The sequence below is a fragment of the Pelodiscus sinensis genome, chromosome 6 (assembly GCF_052426305.1).
Source record: "Pelodiscus sinensis isolate ZL-2025 chromosome 6, ASM5242630v1, whole genome shotgun sequence".
Taxonomy (NCBI): domain Eukaryota; kingdom Metazoa; phylum Chordata; order Testudines; family Trionychidae; genus Pelodiscus; species Pelodiscus sinensis.
This window is the reverse complement of record NC_143057.1, coordinates 70298925-70318018: the sequence shown is the minus strand read 5'-3', so window position 1 is coordinate 70318018 and position 19094 is coordinate 70298925. Positions and strand designations below refer to the sequence as shown.

At 38.1% G+C, this 19094-nt stretch overlaps 1 protein-coding gene across 4 annotated transcripts in view; it reads right to left on the bottom strand.

Moving 5' to 3' along the window:
- Window positions 1–13126: 13126 nt before the first annotated feature.
- The window catches only part of CHD1 (chromodomain helicase DNA binding protein 1), a 99525-nt gene continuing 93557 nt past the window's right edge, over window positions 13127–19094 (bottom strand). Inside the window, exons 34-37 of one of the 4 annotated variants that reach the window (XM_075932080.2) lie at window positions 16708–16804; window positions 16405–16462; window positions 15104–15317; window positions 13127–14134 (exon numbers count right to left, since the gene is read on the bottom strand). In XM_075932080.2, coding sequence (XP_075788195.1) covers window positions 13771–14134; window positions 15104–15317; window positions 16405–16462; window positions 16708–16804 — 733 coding nt within the window. In that variant the 3' untranslated portion in view covers window positions 13127–13770. The remainder of the gene's footprint in view (window positions 14135–15103; window positions 15318–16404; window positions 16463–16707; window positions 16805–19094) is intronic. The other 3 variants (XM_075932081.2, XM_075932082.2, XM_075932083.2) reach the window with 3 other exon arrangements.

The window sequence follows — 19094 nt, the reverse complement described above, 5'->3', positions numbered from 1 at the left end:
GTTTTTTCTTACTGTTCAGACATTTTTCAGAATCTTTCTCTCTATAAAAAACTTTTCCTGTGGCATGACATGGGCTGGAGCACTAGGGGAGTGAGGTGTTTCAGTTGGGGGCTCAGATCAGTGAAGGTTGGGGTTTTTTGGAGGAGCTTTTTATTTCTTCTCACTTGTTTGGTTTCTAACTGATTTTTCAGCACGTCAATGGCTCCCAACTCAAAAAGGGTTCCCCACTCCTGACATAAATAAAGACAATGTTGAAACTTTTTGTTTTGAACATAGTATTTTACTTGAATTAAAATGAAGCCTGGCCAACCAGGCTTCAATTGGGGCTCAGCCCCCATCTGGCCACAGAGTCCTGTCGCCAGACACCCTGTCCCTGCCCTGTCCTCCCTCTCCCGTCCGCAGTCCCGACACCCTGCCCCTAGCTGGCTCCTGCCAGTCTGGCTGCAGAAAGGGTTGGTGGTGGCCCTCCTCCTGCTGTGGCATGGGTAGGAGGAGAGGCTACAATTTGGCTATGGTAGACAGAGGAGGGTTGGCAAGTATAGTGAGCAAGGGTGCAGCTCCCTAGTAGTTTTTAAAAAAACCGGACACAGACCTGAATTTTCTATGAGAGATGCTTATTACCAGGCTATTGTTCAGCACAGTAACTGAAAGCATACTACCCTCTAGTGGTCTGAACTAGTCCTTTACATTTATGGGTAGAAAAAGAATAAATTTCCCTCCATGGATTAGAATATGTGTTTTCTTAGACAACACCCAGAGTGAAGGATTAAGCCATAAATGCAGGAATGCATCTATATCACATGAAAAGAATTGGCAAATCCCAGAATAAGGAACATGATTAAATATATAATTCTAGAGAGACCAAATAATTCTAACAATTTCAAAAATAAAAATCAGAAGTGATCCAGTGTAGTAAATAAATTGCAGGGACCTTACATTGACAGCACAGCCTTCCAAACTGCAACTGAAGGAGCACTCACAGCTCACATTGTGCTCATTCTCATTTTCAGTTGCTAAAATCCTATTTTCAAAACTAAAAATACTGATCATTTTTGAAGCAAGCAATTACAGCAGTTGTCACAGGGATGCAATTCAGTAACTAATGGTAAGGCAAGTGATCTATGAAGGGTGAGTGTGGGACATAGATTCTGGAACTCAGGTTTCTGGGTGTGCTGCAATATTCAGGTTATTCCTGGTCCCTGGCTTGAAGTGATTTCAATTAGATTACATAGATATAGGGCTTGAAGTGATTTCCATTATATATTTCCATTATATATATACAGTTTGGTTCAGTGGCTTTGAGCACCCCCACTGTATCAATTATTCCCCTAGTGTGGGATGATTCACAAGACACTCTCCTTGAAGATATGATTTACTCTGTTAAAATATTGCTAACACCTGGTGACAGAGCAACATCCTTGAAACAAACGTCACTGAATTAGGTTTAAATATCTTTGGAGCCATCTGCAATAAATGCATTGTTGTGCGCATAGGTCATCTGATAGGTAACCTCTCTGGGTGAAGATGGGATGAGAATCGGGGAATTACATGCAAACAGTATCCTCTCAGGACCATGGCAGAGTATTGGCTGCATCATTTGATTAAAGATGGAAGTGCTGCTCTCCCAAATTTGGCCTCTGATCTAGCAGCTAACTGCAGCTCATAATGCTATACAAAGGTACCACTTACCCACCTCATCAATTTCAGATACTAGAACATTTTGGAACCTGGCTGAAGTCATTGCTTGGTGTCTGGTAGAGTGAGCCGTAATAGACAAATGAGAGAAGTACACTAGTCAGTTAAATATAAGGTGTTCTCCATTTTGATAATCCTCATAATGAAATAGCACGAGCCTTGGAACAGCCAGCCATAGCCACAAATAGACACTGAAGCATTCTGAAAGATTTGGTCCAACAGCTGTAATAGCAAAGACCTATAGAGACATCTAGAGTACGTAGCTTCTTCTCTCCTTGTGAAGAATATTGTTTGGGGAAGAACACAGGTCACATTTAATTGATTGACTTAAGTCGAAGTTGGAAACCATTTTCTTACTGAATTTTGCATGAAGTCTCCGTATCACTTTGTCCTTACAAAACATAGAACATGAACACAAGTGCCTGCTCATTCTTCTTCCGAAGGCACTAAAAAGACCATTTTGAGGGAGAGATGGAGGATGGAGCATTCCAAGTGAGGCTCAAAAGGGCACTCTAGCTTCAGAGGAATAACATTGAGGTCCCCTGCTGTACTAGATTCTCTGGCAGGTAGGAATGTGTGCATTAGACCTTTAAGAAACTTGAAAACTGTTGGATGAGAGCAGTGGAACTAGAATACTTCTCATAGTGAGGGTTCTAAAAGCCAGCTAACGAAACTGTTAGACATGTGTGTTGAAAAGCAATGTGAAAAAGTGCAATTTCTGCTTCTATCAGATAGGTGTGGCATAGTTTCAGGAGTCTAAAGAAACAGAACTTATGCTAGCTTCCTTCTCACAGCAGCAAGGAACTTTTCACAGTGAAAGCTAGGTATGTTGTCACACCTGTCACACCCCTAAGTTCCCTATGGATGAGAGAAGATTGAGAGCAACTATGTTGTTGAATGGTGTGCCAGTATTGCTGCTAAGTGGACTTTGAGCTACAGGAAAGACTGGAGCATTTTAACTGCTGCATGAATTGGGGATTTTTGGTTCTGGGACCTGCACCAGCTCTAGGCTTTATCAAGAATCTTTTTGATGGAATAAGTTTTCTTAATGAATGTTTTCTTGCTTTATAACAAACAGTTCTTTTAAATACTACAAAACATTGTAGATGGTTTCTTTCTTATCTTTGCATATGTAATATGGTCAATTTTCTGAAAGCATTCTATTTAAAATTCACATATTGTCACCATTATCTGTTAATGTGATATGTCACATTATCTGTTAATTTTATGTCATTACAAGCTTTCACTGTATGTTAAATCTCTCAAAAAAGAACATGATTCATTTTTAAAGCAGCAAAGTTAAAAATATAATGCATTGCATTTCTTTGCTTTTGGCAGATCCATATTTAAGGTTGAATTGAGTTTTGCACTCAAAGCAGGGGTTCAATCTCTTTGTTATGTTTGCAGAATGTAGCAAATCTTCCCCAGATTATAATGATTATTCCAAGTATAGTAGGAACTCTCCAAAAATAAAAAAGTAGATTAATTAGCTTGAACTAACAAGCTTAATGCTTTTAATAATTGAGCCCCTTATATCAGATCCATCTTTGTCCTGAATTATTTTAATAACCAAATAAAGTAAACTCTTTAAATTTTTCCATAAATTTAAATATAGTACATTGGCCAAACTTGAAGAATTTAGTTAAGGAATAACATTCATTTTTGTCATTATTCTTCAGAAGGATACATTTCTTCGTAAGGAGAAACTGACAAATAACGGTTTTTCTCAGAGAGCCTCACAAAGAACTGCTTTCTTCAAAATGGTTGCCTTGCCAGCTTCTATTGTTCCCAAAGAGTCCGAGACTAAAGGCTCCCTTAGCAAAAACAATCACCTCCTCCCTTTGGCAACAATAACAGTGAAGCCCACTGATATTTAGAGACCTTAGAACATCCCACTTCAGTCAGTATCTTTTGTATGGCTCTTTTTGAATTTTTAGCAGTGACATCCTTGATCACTGCATGGGTATATCAGAAAATTTGTTACTTAAATAGTTTAATTTCCATTTATGGCCACCAACCTAGGTTGTCTTCCTATGAATAGGATCCAAAGGTAGCTAAACTCTTTGTCCAACAACTTTTTACTTCATTATACCTCTCCATTGGGCCCCTCAAATGTTTGTAAAGCTGTATAAATAACTTATTAAACTTGGTCATCAGTGAAAATTTGACTTCAACTTTACTTTTAGTTAGATACAAAGATTTAGAAAGATCACCCACAATGAAATTACTACTAGTCAATTACTAAATATTTTTCTGGGCAATGTGAACAAGCAGACTGGTCACAGAAAGAAAGTGATCTGCTATCATTTTCAATTCTGTTTCTTAACTTGGGAAGTAGCAAAACGCTTTCAACTTATGATTTTTCAATTGCAATGAAGTATATGAAATAGAGGCTTTAGAACCTCTCTGTTGAAGTTTATTGTTTTAGGAATTATGTAAGCATCTTTGTGATTTTAAGATTAATGCTTTGATCTTTAAAGAGGTAAAATTTGTTTTATCAGGCATTCTTAAAACTTAAATACCCACCTTGGGGAATGAGAAAACAGATTGACAGAGCCAGACAAGTACCCAGAAGTCAATTACTTCAAGACAGGCCCAACAAGGAACATAACAGAACACCACTGGTCATCACCTACAGCCCCAACTTAAACCCCTCCAGCGCATCACTGACAATCTGCAACCTATCCTGGAAATGATCCCTCACTCTCATAGGCCTTGGGAGACAGACCAATCCTTGACTATGGATAACTCCTAACCTTAAGCAAATACTTACCAGCAGCCATATATCACACCTCAGATACACTCATCCAGGAACCTACCCCAGCCACAAAATCTATTACCAACTCTGTCCCCGTATATCTATACAAGTGACAACATCACAGGACCTAATTACATAAACCACAACATCAGGTGCTCATGTAACTGCACATTTTCTAACGTGATCTATGCAATCAAGTGCCAACAATGCCCCTCTGCCATGTACATTGGCCAAACCAGACACTCCATGACAAAAGATAAATGGACACAAATAAGACATCAGAAATGGTAACACAAGTCTGTAGGGGAATATTTTAACCTGCCTGGTCACTCAATCATGGTCAATTACACTGTAGTGTAATTGACTAACAACTACTTGAAGCAGCTGCCTGCCTCTGGCACCCTCTCTGCCCCTGCCGCTTGCAGGCTTTGCCTCCCTGCAAAACGACGGAGGGTTCAGCCCTTGCCGCGTCGCCCCTCCCCGCCAGAAGCAGTAGAGGAAAGATAAATTGCGAACCTGTCAATTACACTACCACGGGACTATGGTCAGTCAGTGGTAGTGTAATTGACTAACAACTTCTTGAAGCAGCTGCCTGCCTCTCGCCCCCTCTCTGCCGCTGCCACTTGCACTTGCACTTTGCCTCCCTGCAAAATGGTGGAAGGTTCGGCCCTCGCCGTTCTTTGCCGAGCCTGCCCCCTCCCACCCCCGCCAGAGGCAGTGCGGGTCCCGGCAGACCCGTCACAGCCCCCCCGCCAGAGTATCTCCTGATAGTCTGGCATATCCGATAATCCGGCACCACCTGGGTCCCAAAGTCTACTGTATTTTCTTTAGTCTCTAAGGTGACACAGAACCACTCGTTTTGGAAGTAGAAACAATCTCAAACCATAATAGCTTTGCAACTAGCCTATTTCAGAGAAAAGAGAAATGAAGCTGATTTTCTATAATTTGCTTTCATCTTCTTGCCCCGGAATCCAGGTCATGTTCAAATGCTTTCCAAGAGTGAATTGTATTTTTGAGTTTCCTCTTTGAACAAAAAGGGTAAGGTATACTTTGATAGACTGAGATTTCACACATCAACAATTTGTGCTGAACAGGGACTAGAGGAGGGGCTGTAGAGTATTTATTCAAATTCTAGTTGCCCCTTGATGCTGGTGTACATTTTAACAAAGATCTTTCTGCCACTATTAACTAGAGATTGTCTCAATATAATGTGCTCAAGAAATATCCTATGGTGTTAGAGAACTGTTTCAGGGTCTTTTTTGCTTTGTTGAAATTGATAATGGAACAGTCCATTCCCAATCAATTTCTCTAATATGGTCTATGACTGATTGGATCATTACCCTTCAAATTCAATTACTTGAAAATTGCCTGGTTGAGTGAATCCTCAAGACCTTTTGAGGATATTGACATCTCCTGTCTTGTTTACATTGAGTCCCAAGGATAAAAGTGACATAGACCAAGGAGCCCTAAGGAGATTATTCTCCTTCTTCCAGACATCTTAAATATTCGGCTCCAGAATGGACAGTTAGGTCAGATCTGTATCACCATATTCAACCATTTTGATTAACTTCAGCTGGGAAGGATCTCTCCTTTAATACTGCAGGTCATTTAAAACCAAATCCCTTCTCCTCCTTCTTCTGGAAAAAGAACAGGATACAAACCCACTAAATCTAAATTTTACAATAAAAAAAGAATAACTAATATAACTTTCTCTCTCATATTAACAGCTTCCTGACTAGGAGGACTCCAGGAACACAGGGAAGAAAAGGAATTGAAAGGCATTTGAGATTGTGGACCTCTCATTTTCTTGGTCAGTGCTATGGTAGATGCATATGTGTTTCCAGGATTAATGTGCTTAATATAAGGAGTCAAAAGCCATAACATATGAATAATACATTGATAATCATCTGCACAAGTGAATTCATGATGGATAATTTTTTCAACTAAGAATCTTCTGCTCTAATCCTAAAACAAGGCCTTTGATATATAGCAAATGCTTCTAAGACCTCATTGTATCCCTATGATTTATGACCAATCATAAAGAAACATTGAATTGTATTGTCTCAAAAAAGATACGTCAAAGCCAATGCTATCCACAAGTACTAAAGGAGGATTTTTTTTCAAACCTCAGTGCCTCTGAGTTTCAGAGCATGATGCTCCAGATTATTCCAGTGTATGAAATTTGTTTCAGTTTAGAACCAATTGAGGTGCAAGCAAACAAGGAATGGAACAGACCCAGTTCATTCTTTACATCATAGCAACAGTGCATGATTTTCTGCTACAATAACTTATAGCAGGTTGTTTCTCTTTAGAGACACTGACTCAAAACCTTGAGTTTGTTGAGTATTTAATATGAGAGAATAAAATCAATCCCAACAAAACAAAATACACGTCCTGTGCACTACAGTTTTCAGTGTGTGGACTCACCCTAGATCCAATCTAAAAAGCTTTTCTGTCTGACTCAAAGCTTGTATAAAAGCTTTTGAAGAAAAGCATTAAGAGAGATTTTAATATAAGCATTTAAATGTTTTATATCCTGCAATTCATTGCTCTAAAGCTCTTAATAAGAGGCCCACTTTCACATTAAATACCTTAAAATGACTGAATTTTACATGTTTGTAATTATATTGTAGCTATGTAAATAACATCACATGTTATGCAAAGAGGTGAAGTCATAACTGATATTAACAAAACAGGTAGCCAAGACTTCATTTAATTATGGCCTGAGGATACCAAACCATATCTTGGGAGATACCAACTCTGGTAATTTCTAGCTCTTTTGTTAGTTATACTAACTCACTCAAATTTGGAGTTAATATTTGTTGGCAGAAATCCTAAACAGAATAACATTTCACATACATTTTAATTATTAGTATATATTATCATTGACTTTAATGTGAAAACTCCACAAAAAAGTACTAAGCTGTATCCAAAGTTTGCACTTCAGTTTTAACATAGACCTGGTCTAGCTGGATTAATTTTCTTAAGGTGACAAAACAGGAGCTAATCAGGTCTCAGAAATACCTTTTTGTTCGTATTATAAAATATTCAGTTACAATGTTTTCCCGTCATTAAACAAAATAAAATACAATAAAAGAAGTGTAGTCTAATGATAAGATTACCAGACAGGCATGGGTTCTGATTCCATGTGGAAATTACCATTGATTCAATGGATGATTATGGCTGTTAAATCATTTACCCGCACCATAAATAAGATAGAGATAAAAATGACCTACCTTGGTGGCAAGACTTAAGCTTGAGCCTCTCATATATATATTGTACAATGGAAGAAAACAAATCAGAAATACCTCCTCAATAATGCACACATCTACTAAGTAAGTTTAAGTGAAATACAAGGAAAAAATCATAAGCATGTTTACAAACCTCTGTTACTTTATATATTTACCAACAGAAATATTTATTGCCTGCTGCAAACTTATCATGGTAATTCTACATAAATAATTTTGTACTTCTATTTTATTCTGTTCACATGTGCCTGCATAGAACGACATACCTTTGGAATGAACTGAAATCTGGGTTTCAACCAGTCAGCATAGACTCTTAATCACACACACAGTTTCTGGTCAATTATAGGGACTCCTAGATGCTGAAGAAATGCAAAGAAAAATGAACAAACCCCCTAAATTGTAAATCAAAGAGCTTTATCTAGAATATAAGGTACTGTATTACTTTTATAAGAATCTTCACTTATTTACTGTACAGAATTTACTGTACTTATTTTAAGTGCTGGTGTTACTGGTACAGTCATGTGTATAACAACCTAACACACCTTCAGTCTTGAACATTAAAACATAAAATGCAGTCTTCATAATAAGTTTGTGAAGAAATGTTACAGAATATGTTATCGTTCAGAGAATAAAGATGACTCATCTTCAATTACTAATGATCTTGTGGGCTACTGTTTTTATTTGAACACCTTAATAGCTCTCTTCTTTCCCGTTTAATTAGATATTTCTGTGCAAATTAATAATTATAATAATTTGTTGCTTGAAACTTCTAGAATTTCCTTCATATTATCAGGTTTATAATTCAGGAAAGAACAGTTTCTATCTAAAGAGAGAGGCCTACAGGTTTTGCAATTAAAAAAAATAGTGAAATTTACCTACTTAAGAGTGGCTAAATATCGTTCAGTATACAGTATATTTGGAGACTGGATTATTTATTTAACCTAGAAAACGAAGAGAGAGGTTACCTACCTTGCAGTATGTGGAGTTCTACTAGATGCTTTTGCCCACATGAATCTCACTGAAGGTGTGCATGCCTTATGCATGCAGGATCAGAATCTAACAGCATCTGTTGAGGATGTACATGTGCATTGCACATCCTTGTATTTCTTAGGTGGTTATAAAAGAGTAGTCCCATCTACCACTCAGTTCCTTCCCTAACATAGGGCGTGTCTACACTGGCATGTTGGGAGGAAAAGTGACTATCTTGACCATCTTCATAGCCTTCACTATACGGTAGAGGCAGTGGGACAAAGAGGTGGTTGCCCTGTTGCACCAATAGGGGAGTGATTGGTACTGAGAAGTTGTAACTGCGACATTGAGTGGACTTCTGTATTGATGTGGTAGAGGAACTGTGTCAGTGCTGAAAAGCATTTTGCTGTGGTGTGTTTCAGTGCTAGCTTGGTGTGGTACTGATCAATGCTGGCTGTCCCATTCTCTTGTGCTGAAGTCTGCACTGAGCCTGGTGCTGGTGGTGGCAGCATCTCTGCATGGGCCCGCTTTGGTGCTGGTTACCATGCTAGTGTTGTTGGTGCCATTATGGAGACCTTGTGTCAAATTTGTATAGGGTTTGGGCACCATCGGCATATGTGCCAAGGCGGTGCCAGAGTTGACAGGCTTGTCTTACTCTGAAAGAGCTTGGCACTGCAGGCAGAGATCTCCCCTGCGAGGAAACCCTCAAACTACAAGAGTCCCATTCTGAAGATGATGAGACTTGTTTCTAGGAGCAATGGAAGACTGAGCATTGTCCATAGACCCAGATTTTGACGGGTCAGTGGCAGGGTCATCTTGTGTCGGTTAAAGAGATTTGTTCAGGGGAATCAATCATTTTCAGGCATAATTCTCTATCCGCGTGGTCTTGGCCTTCTTGTTACTGCAATAAGAGCACTTCTGATGGATATGGCTCTCTCTTGATGCTATGAAGACAGGAGGAGTGTCCAGAGACTGGCAAGAGTCTCTGTAGGTGTTGCCTTGCTTAAAGCCTGGAAAACTGGACGTGGCAATGGTTGGGAGTTTTGTTGTCTTATTTCTTCAGGATGCAGAGATTTGTTTTTCTTCTCTCCTCTTTTTAAAGAGGTTCGGCCGGGTGACTCTTTGGAAAAAAAGAGGTTAAAGAAGGAGTTCAGAAAGGGGTGAGAAGGATGGGAGAACTTAATGCCTCTTCTCAGAATTTTTGAGAAAAAGGGCAAGAGTAAGAACTGGGAAAGTGTAGGATTTACCCAGTTCCATAGACGTGCTTCTTTTGCTGTCCACCTCCGTTTAAATAGTACACAGCTTTTGCCTTAGCAATCAGGATTTGAGTAGTGGTGTCCTGAAGAACTGGCAGAAAACCATTGTGGACTAACTCACCTGTTCTGAGATCAAACATATTTATAGGCCACTGGGGCTATGTCTAGACTACAGAGTTCTTCCAAGATCTTGAAAACCTCCACTGTATCCTGCAAACGCATCTGTTCTTCCAATATTTTTATGAGGAAAAAAGGCTCTCCCAAAAGAGGAGATATTTTTCTGAAATTTGGCTCAATATAGATGGGCCAAATTTCAGAAAAGCCTCTTCCAAAAAAAAAAAAAATAAATCAGAAAAAGGTACGTAAATTGCACTCCACAATTTGCATACCTTTTTCTGGGGGGGGGGGGGGAGAGAAGAGAGGGAAGCGGCAGTCTAGATGTAGCCTGAGACTCTGCTAAGGATCACATGACTTGGATTGGAAGAGAGCCCAAATGAACAGTGCAGCTCAATCTTGACTCATATCACTTCAGCTGCCAGCAGATTAGGTGGTGGTGAACAAAACAAAACACTAACAGATATTCACAGGGTCTGTCTACCAGAAGAGAGAGTATCTTTAGATAAACTTTTACAGGGACTCCATGCAGTGTATAAATAGTCCTGAGCCAACACTGGAGGGATTGTAGGCATAACCATTCACACACAGACATGTAAACACATGCTGGCATATGGCTAACAAGCTGAGTAGCATAGTTACTGTGGTTGTTGTATGATAATACCATCTAAGCTACAAAGCAATCAGGAAGACACAGAGGCTTTTATTTTAATGTTTGGCCAGGGAGATGATTAGCAACATTCAAATAATGAAGTAAGTGGGCAGTTTCAGGAATGGCTTGATGCAAGTCTGAGATACCACTGACAAATGATCGCATCAGCCACTGATTTACAATTTGGTACAATTGGTGACTAGTAGCCACAATTTCATTGTACATTTTTGCTTATCTTCCAAAGGTATAAGATATGACAGCACTGCCATGCAATATTCTAAAACAGTTTGTGATCCACTGTTTGTGAAATAGGTTGAAGCCTGGAAGTTCTTGTCATGCAGCTTACAATCAGGTGCTTTTTTGGGACATCAGCAATATCTGAGAATTTTTTCCCCAATGTGCCTCAGGATTGGCTGAAGATGCTTTAAGAAGCTTGAAAGATTTTATATGAAGGTTTTACAGATTCTCATTAATTGGTAAATTCAAGATTGCCATGGTTTAACTGTACTCCTATGATGTACAGTTTATTTCTCAAGATTTTGATTCAAGTATATGTGGCAAAGTGAACAAATAAAGAGACGTTGATTGTAATGTTCCACTTACGATTCTTATTGCAGCATTAACCTGCGCATCCAACAATTTGGTATGTAACCAGAACTCAATATTCAGCAGTAGAGTATGCCCGTGCTCTAGTCTATGTTTAAAGTATGTGGACATCAACACCTCATGTTGCACCCATGACTTCTCAGACAAGACTGGTCTCTGCTTTCACCTTTCTACTTTTCCAGATGGGTTTTAAAAATCAAGTTTTACTGCAGATAGTGAGAAGGAACTCTGAATGGTGGTTGAAGCTGTTCTGCTTTTTTGTACTCTTGTTGCAAGGGGTATGGAAATGTACAAAGGGCGCATGGGGTTCCCAAACAATGCTGGCTACAAGATTCCAGGTTTGCATGCACAAGGCACACAAAAAATACAGTGGGATCTGTGTGGGCCAATGCTTGAAGAACCTTCATTTCAACTTATAAAACTTTCAAGTGTCCGAAATTTTTTTATACAATTAGAAATCAGAATGAGAAATCTGAGCAATATATGATTTATATAGTCTGAAATTAGGGATAAATGTCATGTGATGCACAATTGGTATCAGTTCTAAGATATTTTACTTTATTTTATAATTTTATTCTCTCTCTATATATATAAAACTAAAACTATTTAGGGGAAAGTTTATTTTTCTAGACTCGTTTTCCAGCAAGGCAGCTGACAAACATTGTGGGTTAACAGAAGAACAGCTATCAATTTTTTTTTGAACACACACAAAATGAATAACTTGAGGTTGAGATCTTATCAATTTTATATTATATATAAATATAAATAAAATATAAAGAGAAATGTATGTATTGCAAAATCTCAACCTCAACTTATTCATTTTGTATCTACGTATACTGGATTTTTGTAGACAATATTTTAAAAGATGAACATGAGTCAACCCCAGGAAAAAGTTTGGGAAAAAATTCTGCTTGCATACCTTTTCCTGTATTTTGTCTTCCCCTCACAAAAGACAAATTGTAAGCAGGGACTACAAATCATGAAATAAATTAACTAAACAAAGAGATCCTGGTTTTGGACATAGGATTTAAAGAAATAATATGGAAAAATAAAATACTATCTGAGCCCCCTAAAATAAGCATTCATTCAAATCAGTGGGTTTTTAATCTTATTAAATTATTCCTTCTGCCATATATTTTAAATATCATATATTTTAAATATCTGATTTTGCTACAATATTCTGAAATTTGGTGTAATTACTAAAACTACTATACATTTAAAGGGGCTGAACTTAATAATGTTTAACTGATAAGGAAGGTAACATTACAGGAAAAGAGCATCAGAAAACTACAGGAGCCCAAGTATCCATTAGTTAAATTTAATTTGTCAGATAGAAGTTATCTATTTACAATCAGTGTGCATTGTAACAATTTCTATTAATAAAGTCACTCAACTCTTCTAAAATATTAACTGGCTGCATAGCACATTTGACATTATTGCCTATACTGAAAGGGAAAACAAATGGATTTACAATAAATTTTGGCTGATATGTATTTGGAAGGTTTCATGTATTAAACTCTTCTCCTTTTAAAACAAATACATCTAAAAATGTTTTATTCAGAGCCCAAATCAGTTGTATATTTCTCACCATTTCATTACAACAATCACAACACGGACAGTTTATTAAAAAAACAAAACATGTATCGCACACAGCATCCAATAAAAAAAAAAGGAGCACTAAAACTGAAGTTTTCCTTTTCCCCAATTTTACATTCTGAACAGTGATTCTGTCAAGATACTTCATTCAAAAGTGTAATACACTGATTTTGTTTCCTATTTGTGACAAGACGGCCTGAGTTGATGGGGAAAGGAACAGTCAAAAAAAGCCTGAGAGGGGAAAAAGCTCATTTAATTAATTTACAATAATTTACAGCTTCTTTTGTAAAAAGGCATTACAACTGATCACCAACAGGAAAAAATCCTGGCTTTTTTACAGTTCTAGGTACAGAATTTAAATATTCAAGCTTGTGATGAAAAGCGGCAAGGTGGTCGCAGTGTACAATGTAAACAAGTAGCTTTGGAAAGTGAACAAGGTCCTTGAGAGTTCCTTACTAAGAAAAATAAAACAAAATAAAACTCAAATGCCTCATTCCTTCCTGAAACACGATCACAGGTCAGTGTGTAAAAGTTCATTTACAAACATAATTTAAACTGTATTCAGCCTAAAAGCACTTTGACATGAAGAGTTTCATAAGATCCAGTCTGAATGGGGCAGTGTTGAGGTCCCTGTAAAAGTAAACATCTTCCATTTCTTAAAAAAAGTGCCACAACATTTGCAGCACAGTGCAGCATAAACTTTAAATACAAAAATATTTTTTCTTCTGTTGGGATAATAGACCTTGCATCCTGGAAAGAAGTAACAATACTGCTACTGATAGAATATCCAGTCCACGTCTTTCAAGTCATGTAAGGCAATTACTGTGTTAGTTTTCTGTATATGGCTAAAAGAAGGTCCAGAAATGTTAGTCTTTGTTATGTTTTTCGGATACTCCATGTATGTTCCGGTGTACTTTTGTGATCTGCTGAGTGTTCAAATGGAGATCTGTGTCCTAAGGGAGACCTTGAGCCATAAGGAGACCTCTGATCTAGTGGTGACCTAGGGCCACTACTGGAAGCTCTATGGTCCATTTGCCAGTCTGAGTGGTACCTATAGTCCCTGGAAGATTTATGATGACTGTATTCTGAACTGGATCGATGATCTGAGTGTATCCGATGATCGGAATGGGAACGGTGGTCTGAATGAGACCGACTGTCTTTTAAATTTCCTTCAAGGCTTGACCTGTGATCTCTACTCCTGTGGTCATCTAGCTTTCTATGTTTGCTATCGCTGTAGTATCTGAAAGATAAGATAAATTGTTATTTTGTTAAAAAAGGTTGAAATTCTCTAAACCAGGGCTCTTGTCTGGCAACATCCAGGACCAGAGAGTCCCAGTGGAGGGCTATCGTCCAGGAGCCCTGTGGGCTGGCTGGGCAGTGGGAGACTACGATGCGGCAGTGGGGCTTTTTGGCAGGGCAGCGGGAGCCTGACACGTGGCAGCGGGGCTTCCCAGCTAGGTAACAGGAAAGTGACATGCGGCAGCAGTCTGCCCAACAGGGCATTGGGAGCCCAGTGCACAGAGGTCGTGAGGCTGCCCAGCACGGGGCTGCAGGGCAGGTGGGGGAAGTGGAGGGGAGAAAGCCAACCAGGAGGCCAGCGGTAGGGCTAGACCTGGGGGAGCTGGTGGCAGGGGAGCCATCTCTCCTGGTTTGGCAAAATCCCTCATCTGGGACTGGTTAGGTCCCAAGGGTGCCAGACCAAGGAGGTCCAACCTATAGTAATAAAAGCAAGGATTAACATGGTGTCAATTTAGCAAATTAATTCAAGTGCTCATTCTTTTAAATTTTTCATTATGCACAAAAATCATCTGAAATAACAAAAGTTTTAAAATGGTGCTTAGCTGCATCTTGGCAAAATAAGGTTCATCTCTCTTTCTCTCTCTCACACAGAATAAATCAATCTTCAAGAGGGATTTAAATGCACAAAAGGCATGTGTTCTTGTGGACAAATCATAGGAGAAGCATTCAATTATTGGACAAGTGTGGGCATTTTAATGATAGAACTGTATTCTAATTAACGGAGTAAGTTTTAAAAATATTTTTATATAAAAATATGTGGGATAAATATCTTCGATGATCTAGCAAACTGGCAACTTGGTTTTGATATGAACCATTTAACTGAAATGCAATTAAAAATCTCCAGAAACAATTCCAAAAAACAAAACTAACCCCCTAACCCAGATTTCTATGGATTATTGACAAAACTTACCTATTGTCCTGTTTGTAGTGATCCCAGTCCCTGTGGTCTTTTCCATTGCTGAAGGCAGAATAAGGCCTTTTCCTAGAGTCGCTTTTTTTGTAAGCATCTACTTGATGTCTGTCTTTGTGATGTTCGTGGTATTGTGACAAATGTCTGTCAGAAGAATAACTGTCCCTGCTACTGTCATCATGGTTTGTATTCTCTTTCAGTCTTTCCACATCTGCTTAATAAAACAGAAAGCTATGTTGAACTGTACATTTCTGTGTCAGGGAATTTCATAAATTACAAAATTTCTAGCTGAAAAGTATTAAAGGACTGTTGTACAGGACAACACTTGAACCTCCTAGATTTAACTATGAGAGAAATACAATGATTTGTAACAAAAGCTAACAATGGGAACAAAAATGTGAAAACAGAGAGAAATCTGAGGGGAGAATAGGCAGACCCAAGCAATGCAGAGTGGATTTAGAAGTGGAGAGATAAAGATTATGTAAGATTTAGAAAGAAGGGATGAAAAGTTCAATTTGATAAAAGGACAAAAACCTAACAGTGTTTCAATGGGAGATCAATGACAATAACATTGCTTTTTCCAGCGAAATTCTGAAGAGCGGCAGAGGAGGAGCAGAGAAATTTATAGTAGTGAAGGTGAGGAATGTTCATGGCATGGACAAAAGTTTTATTAGTGCAAGTAATGAAAAATAACATTTTAGTGTAATTCAGAAGAAGCAGTATCATGGCTTCATGAATGACTGGATCGATACAGTGAAAGAGGAAACAAAAAGTTAAGTGTTGCATTGTGGCTGCAAGCTCAGACTGGGATGACAATGTCATGGTCAATGAAAAATGGGATATTGCATCCTACACCACAGATTGCTGGTCTCTGCTTTACAATGAAGGCCTTAGAATAATCCACAATAATGATTATGACAGCTTCAAGCAAACAAAAAACCCAAACCAAAATAAACAAAAAAAACCCAAACAAAACAAAACAAAACCATGTTGGAGCCTGAAACTAGTCTTTGAGGCATTCAGAGCTCTTTTTCATAAAATAATTAAACACATTTTTATATGTACTTTAATGAAAAAGATTGACAAATAAATTCTTTTAAAAACACTTGTTGCAGTTGGATTGGGCTTGATTTAGTTTTACTAGCAGAAAGATGTATGCTACGGCTAAGTTAATCTATACAAGGACAACTGTACTTAATGGTAGGGAAAGTTTTAGAAGGTTTCATAGTTACTGAAGTTTATTTGATTTCAAATATCCTCCTGTACAACATTTCAACACAACAACATGCAGAACTTTTTACCTGGATTTCTAATCACATGTGTGTTCACATTGCTGCTGATGTTCTGGTCATTGTGCTGCTAAGAGAAATAGACAGAACAATTGACATTGCTAAACCTCAAAATTACAAATACTAGGTGCTAAAACATTCCATCTGATCAAAAAGGTGATGTTAATAAACACATAGAAACATATCTTTTAAGTCCGACATTTTCATTTGCACAAGGTAAACTCGGAATCCATTACAGCTTTACCCTCACAAAACAGTTTTAATACTTAAAAAAAATCTTTTCAGAATGTCTCTAAATATAAAATAATATATTACCTGAGATTCCTGGCGTTTTTTGATTGCATGTTTATATAGTTTGTGCAGCTTTCTGGCATCAAATTCTGTAAACTTTGAAACAAATATCCACAAATTTCTAGAGAAATTAAAAAAAAAGAAGAAAAGGCTAGCCTTTCTGCATATGTTGGATTTCCCTTATACCATATTGTATACAATGGGCCTGATACACCACTGTGATATTTCAGTGCCACACTTGTATAACTACATTGAAGTCAATAGATTTGTACCGAAGCAGTGAATTAGATCCCATCACAGGAGGAGGCAGCATATGTAATAGTACAATAAACAAGTTTGCATAATTATCTGAAGACACAAGATAAAGCATTAAATGCTACCAATATATTATTCATTTCTCTTTTTCTTTACTACTCTGTGATGTTTATAATAATTAATTTAGAGTACAAAAGTAACTGGCATTAATGAAAACTCTGCTACTTTAAGGGTAGGATGGATCTGACTTTACAATAGGAGCTGCGTGCTCAGTTCTCTTAAGAGAAACAAGTTGAGTGATGTAATATCTTGGTCCAAACAAACTGTTGGGGAAAGAGACAGCCTTTTGAGCTAAACAGATCTCCTCTTCAAAGTCAAAAAGCCTGCTACCTTTTAAAATCCCATTCTAAAATGGAAAGTGTGTTACCAGTGGTGTAAATTCCAAGACAGACTTCTTTACCAGTCCAAGACTTTTGTGCTACATGCCTAATTGGTTGAAAATAGCAGAGGCAGAGCAGAAGTATCCATGTGATTTCAAGAGCTGGTCATGCATCTACTGCTTTGAAATCAGATGAATATTAGGAGAAATCAGTGGAAAGGCCTTCAAATTTTTGGCCTTTATTGATTCAAGAGAGTGAGAAAGAGAAATGTCTTTGCTTCTGTCCCCAATTACACTTTAAAAGCCAGGATTGCAGTACAGAATGTAGAAGCATTAAATTGCCACTTTCACTATCATGGTTGAAAGTTAAATTTGAAAGAGAGGGTGGAAGGAGCAAGGCTAAGCCTGGAACTATTCAGAACTACCAGATACTATTTGAAGAAAGTAAAAAGGAACAACACAAGTTCTTGGGCTTTGGAGGGCCAGAATCCTTTTTATAAAAGGAGTTTTGCTCTGACAGTCATACCTCACAGTATGACTTCCAACTTCACTGCTTCAGAAAAGTTTGTAGGTGTACTGTGGAAAATACAAACCAAAGAGTATTCACTGATGTTCTCACAAGTTCCAAAACACTGTCTTTAGTGCTTAGTTTACTACTTCTTCAGTACACTAAGTTACAAGAGATTTATTATTACTATGTTGGCCTAACACTTGTGTCCAACATGCTAGCCACTAGCCAGATGTGGCTATTTGGCCAGTTGAGTGTGGCTAGTTGGTTCGAACAGCATGGCTATTTGACTGGTTAGTACTAGAACTATGGTATAGTAGAGTGGTGATAGAAATGTAGCCGTGTTAGTCTGGTGTAGTATAGTAGTAGCCACTCGAGTGGCTACTGCTTCAGAACTGGTTGGACACTACGAGTCTGGGGGTATGTCTACACTAGCCCCCTAGTTTGAACTAGGGAGGCTAATCTAGGCATTCGAACTTGCAAATGAAGCCCAGGATTTAAATATCCCAAGCTTTATTTGCATGTTCCCGTCCGGTTGCCATTTTTAAATGCCACTAGTCCGGACTAACTGCCCGCGGCTACATGCGGCAGTTAAACGGTAATTCGAACTAAGTCCTTAGTTCATTCCAGAAGGAGTAACAGGTAATGAGAACTAAGGACTTAGTTCGAATTACCATTTAACTGCCGCGTGTAGCCGTGGGCAGTTAGTCCAGACTAGTGGCATTTAAAAACGGCGACTGGACGGGAACATGCAAATAAAGCCCGGGATATTTAAATCCCGGGCTTCATTTGCAAGTTCGAATGCCTAGATTAGCCTCCCTAGTTCAAACTAGGGGGCTAGTGTAGACATACCCTAAGATGTTTTTTAAATATGTACAATAGCGGTATTTATTGAAACTTGAGTAACTAGTCACATGTGTAATCTCTGAGAAGTGTAGGAAATGACTGCCTTTAGCATGTTGTTTGGTGTAGTTTGTCTCGTAGTGCCTTATGTATGGCCAAAAAGAAGCCAGAGTTTGTACAGCCATTGTTTATTAAATATAAGGTAATCTAACCCAAACACCATATATGTTATGAATAGGTATGATTTCTCAACATTTTCTGGTAGGTTTTATGGCAGAGATACAGGGGCAGAGATAAGGTAGCAAGGACGATATTAAAATGTGAATGTTTATATTGTTTTTCTTTAAAAAATAAGAATATAATTGTTTAAAGATTTTATGGTTTCTGGGACATGGATCCTGCTCTCGTGCTTATCTAAAGTGCTTA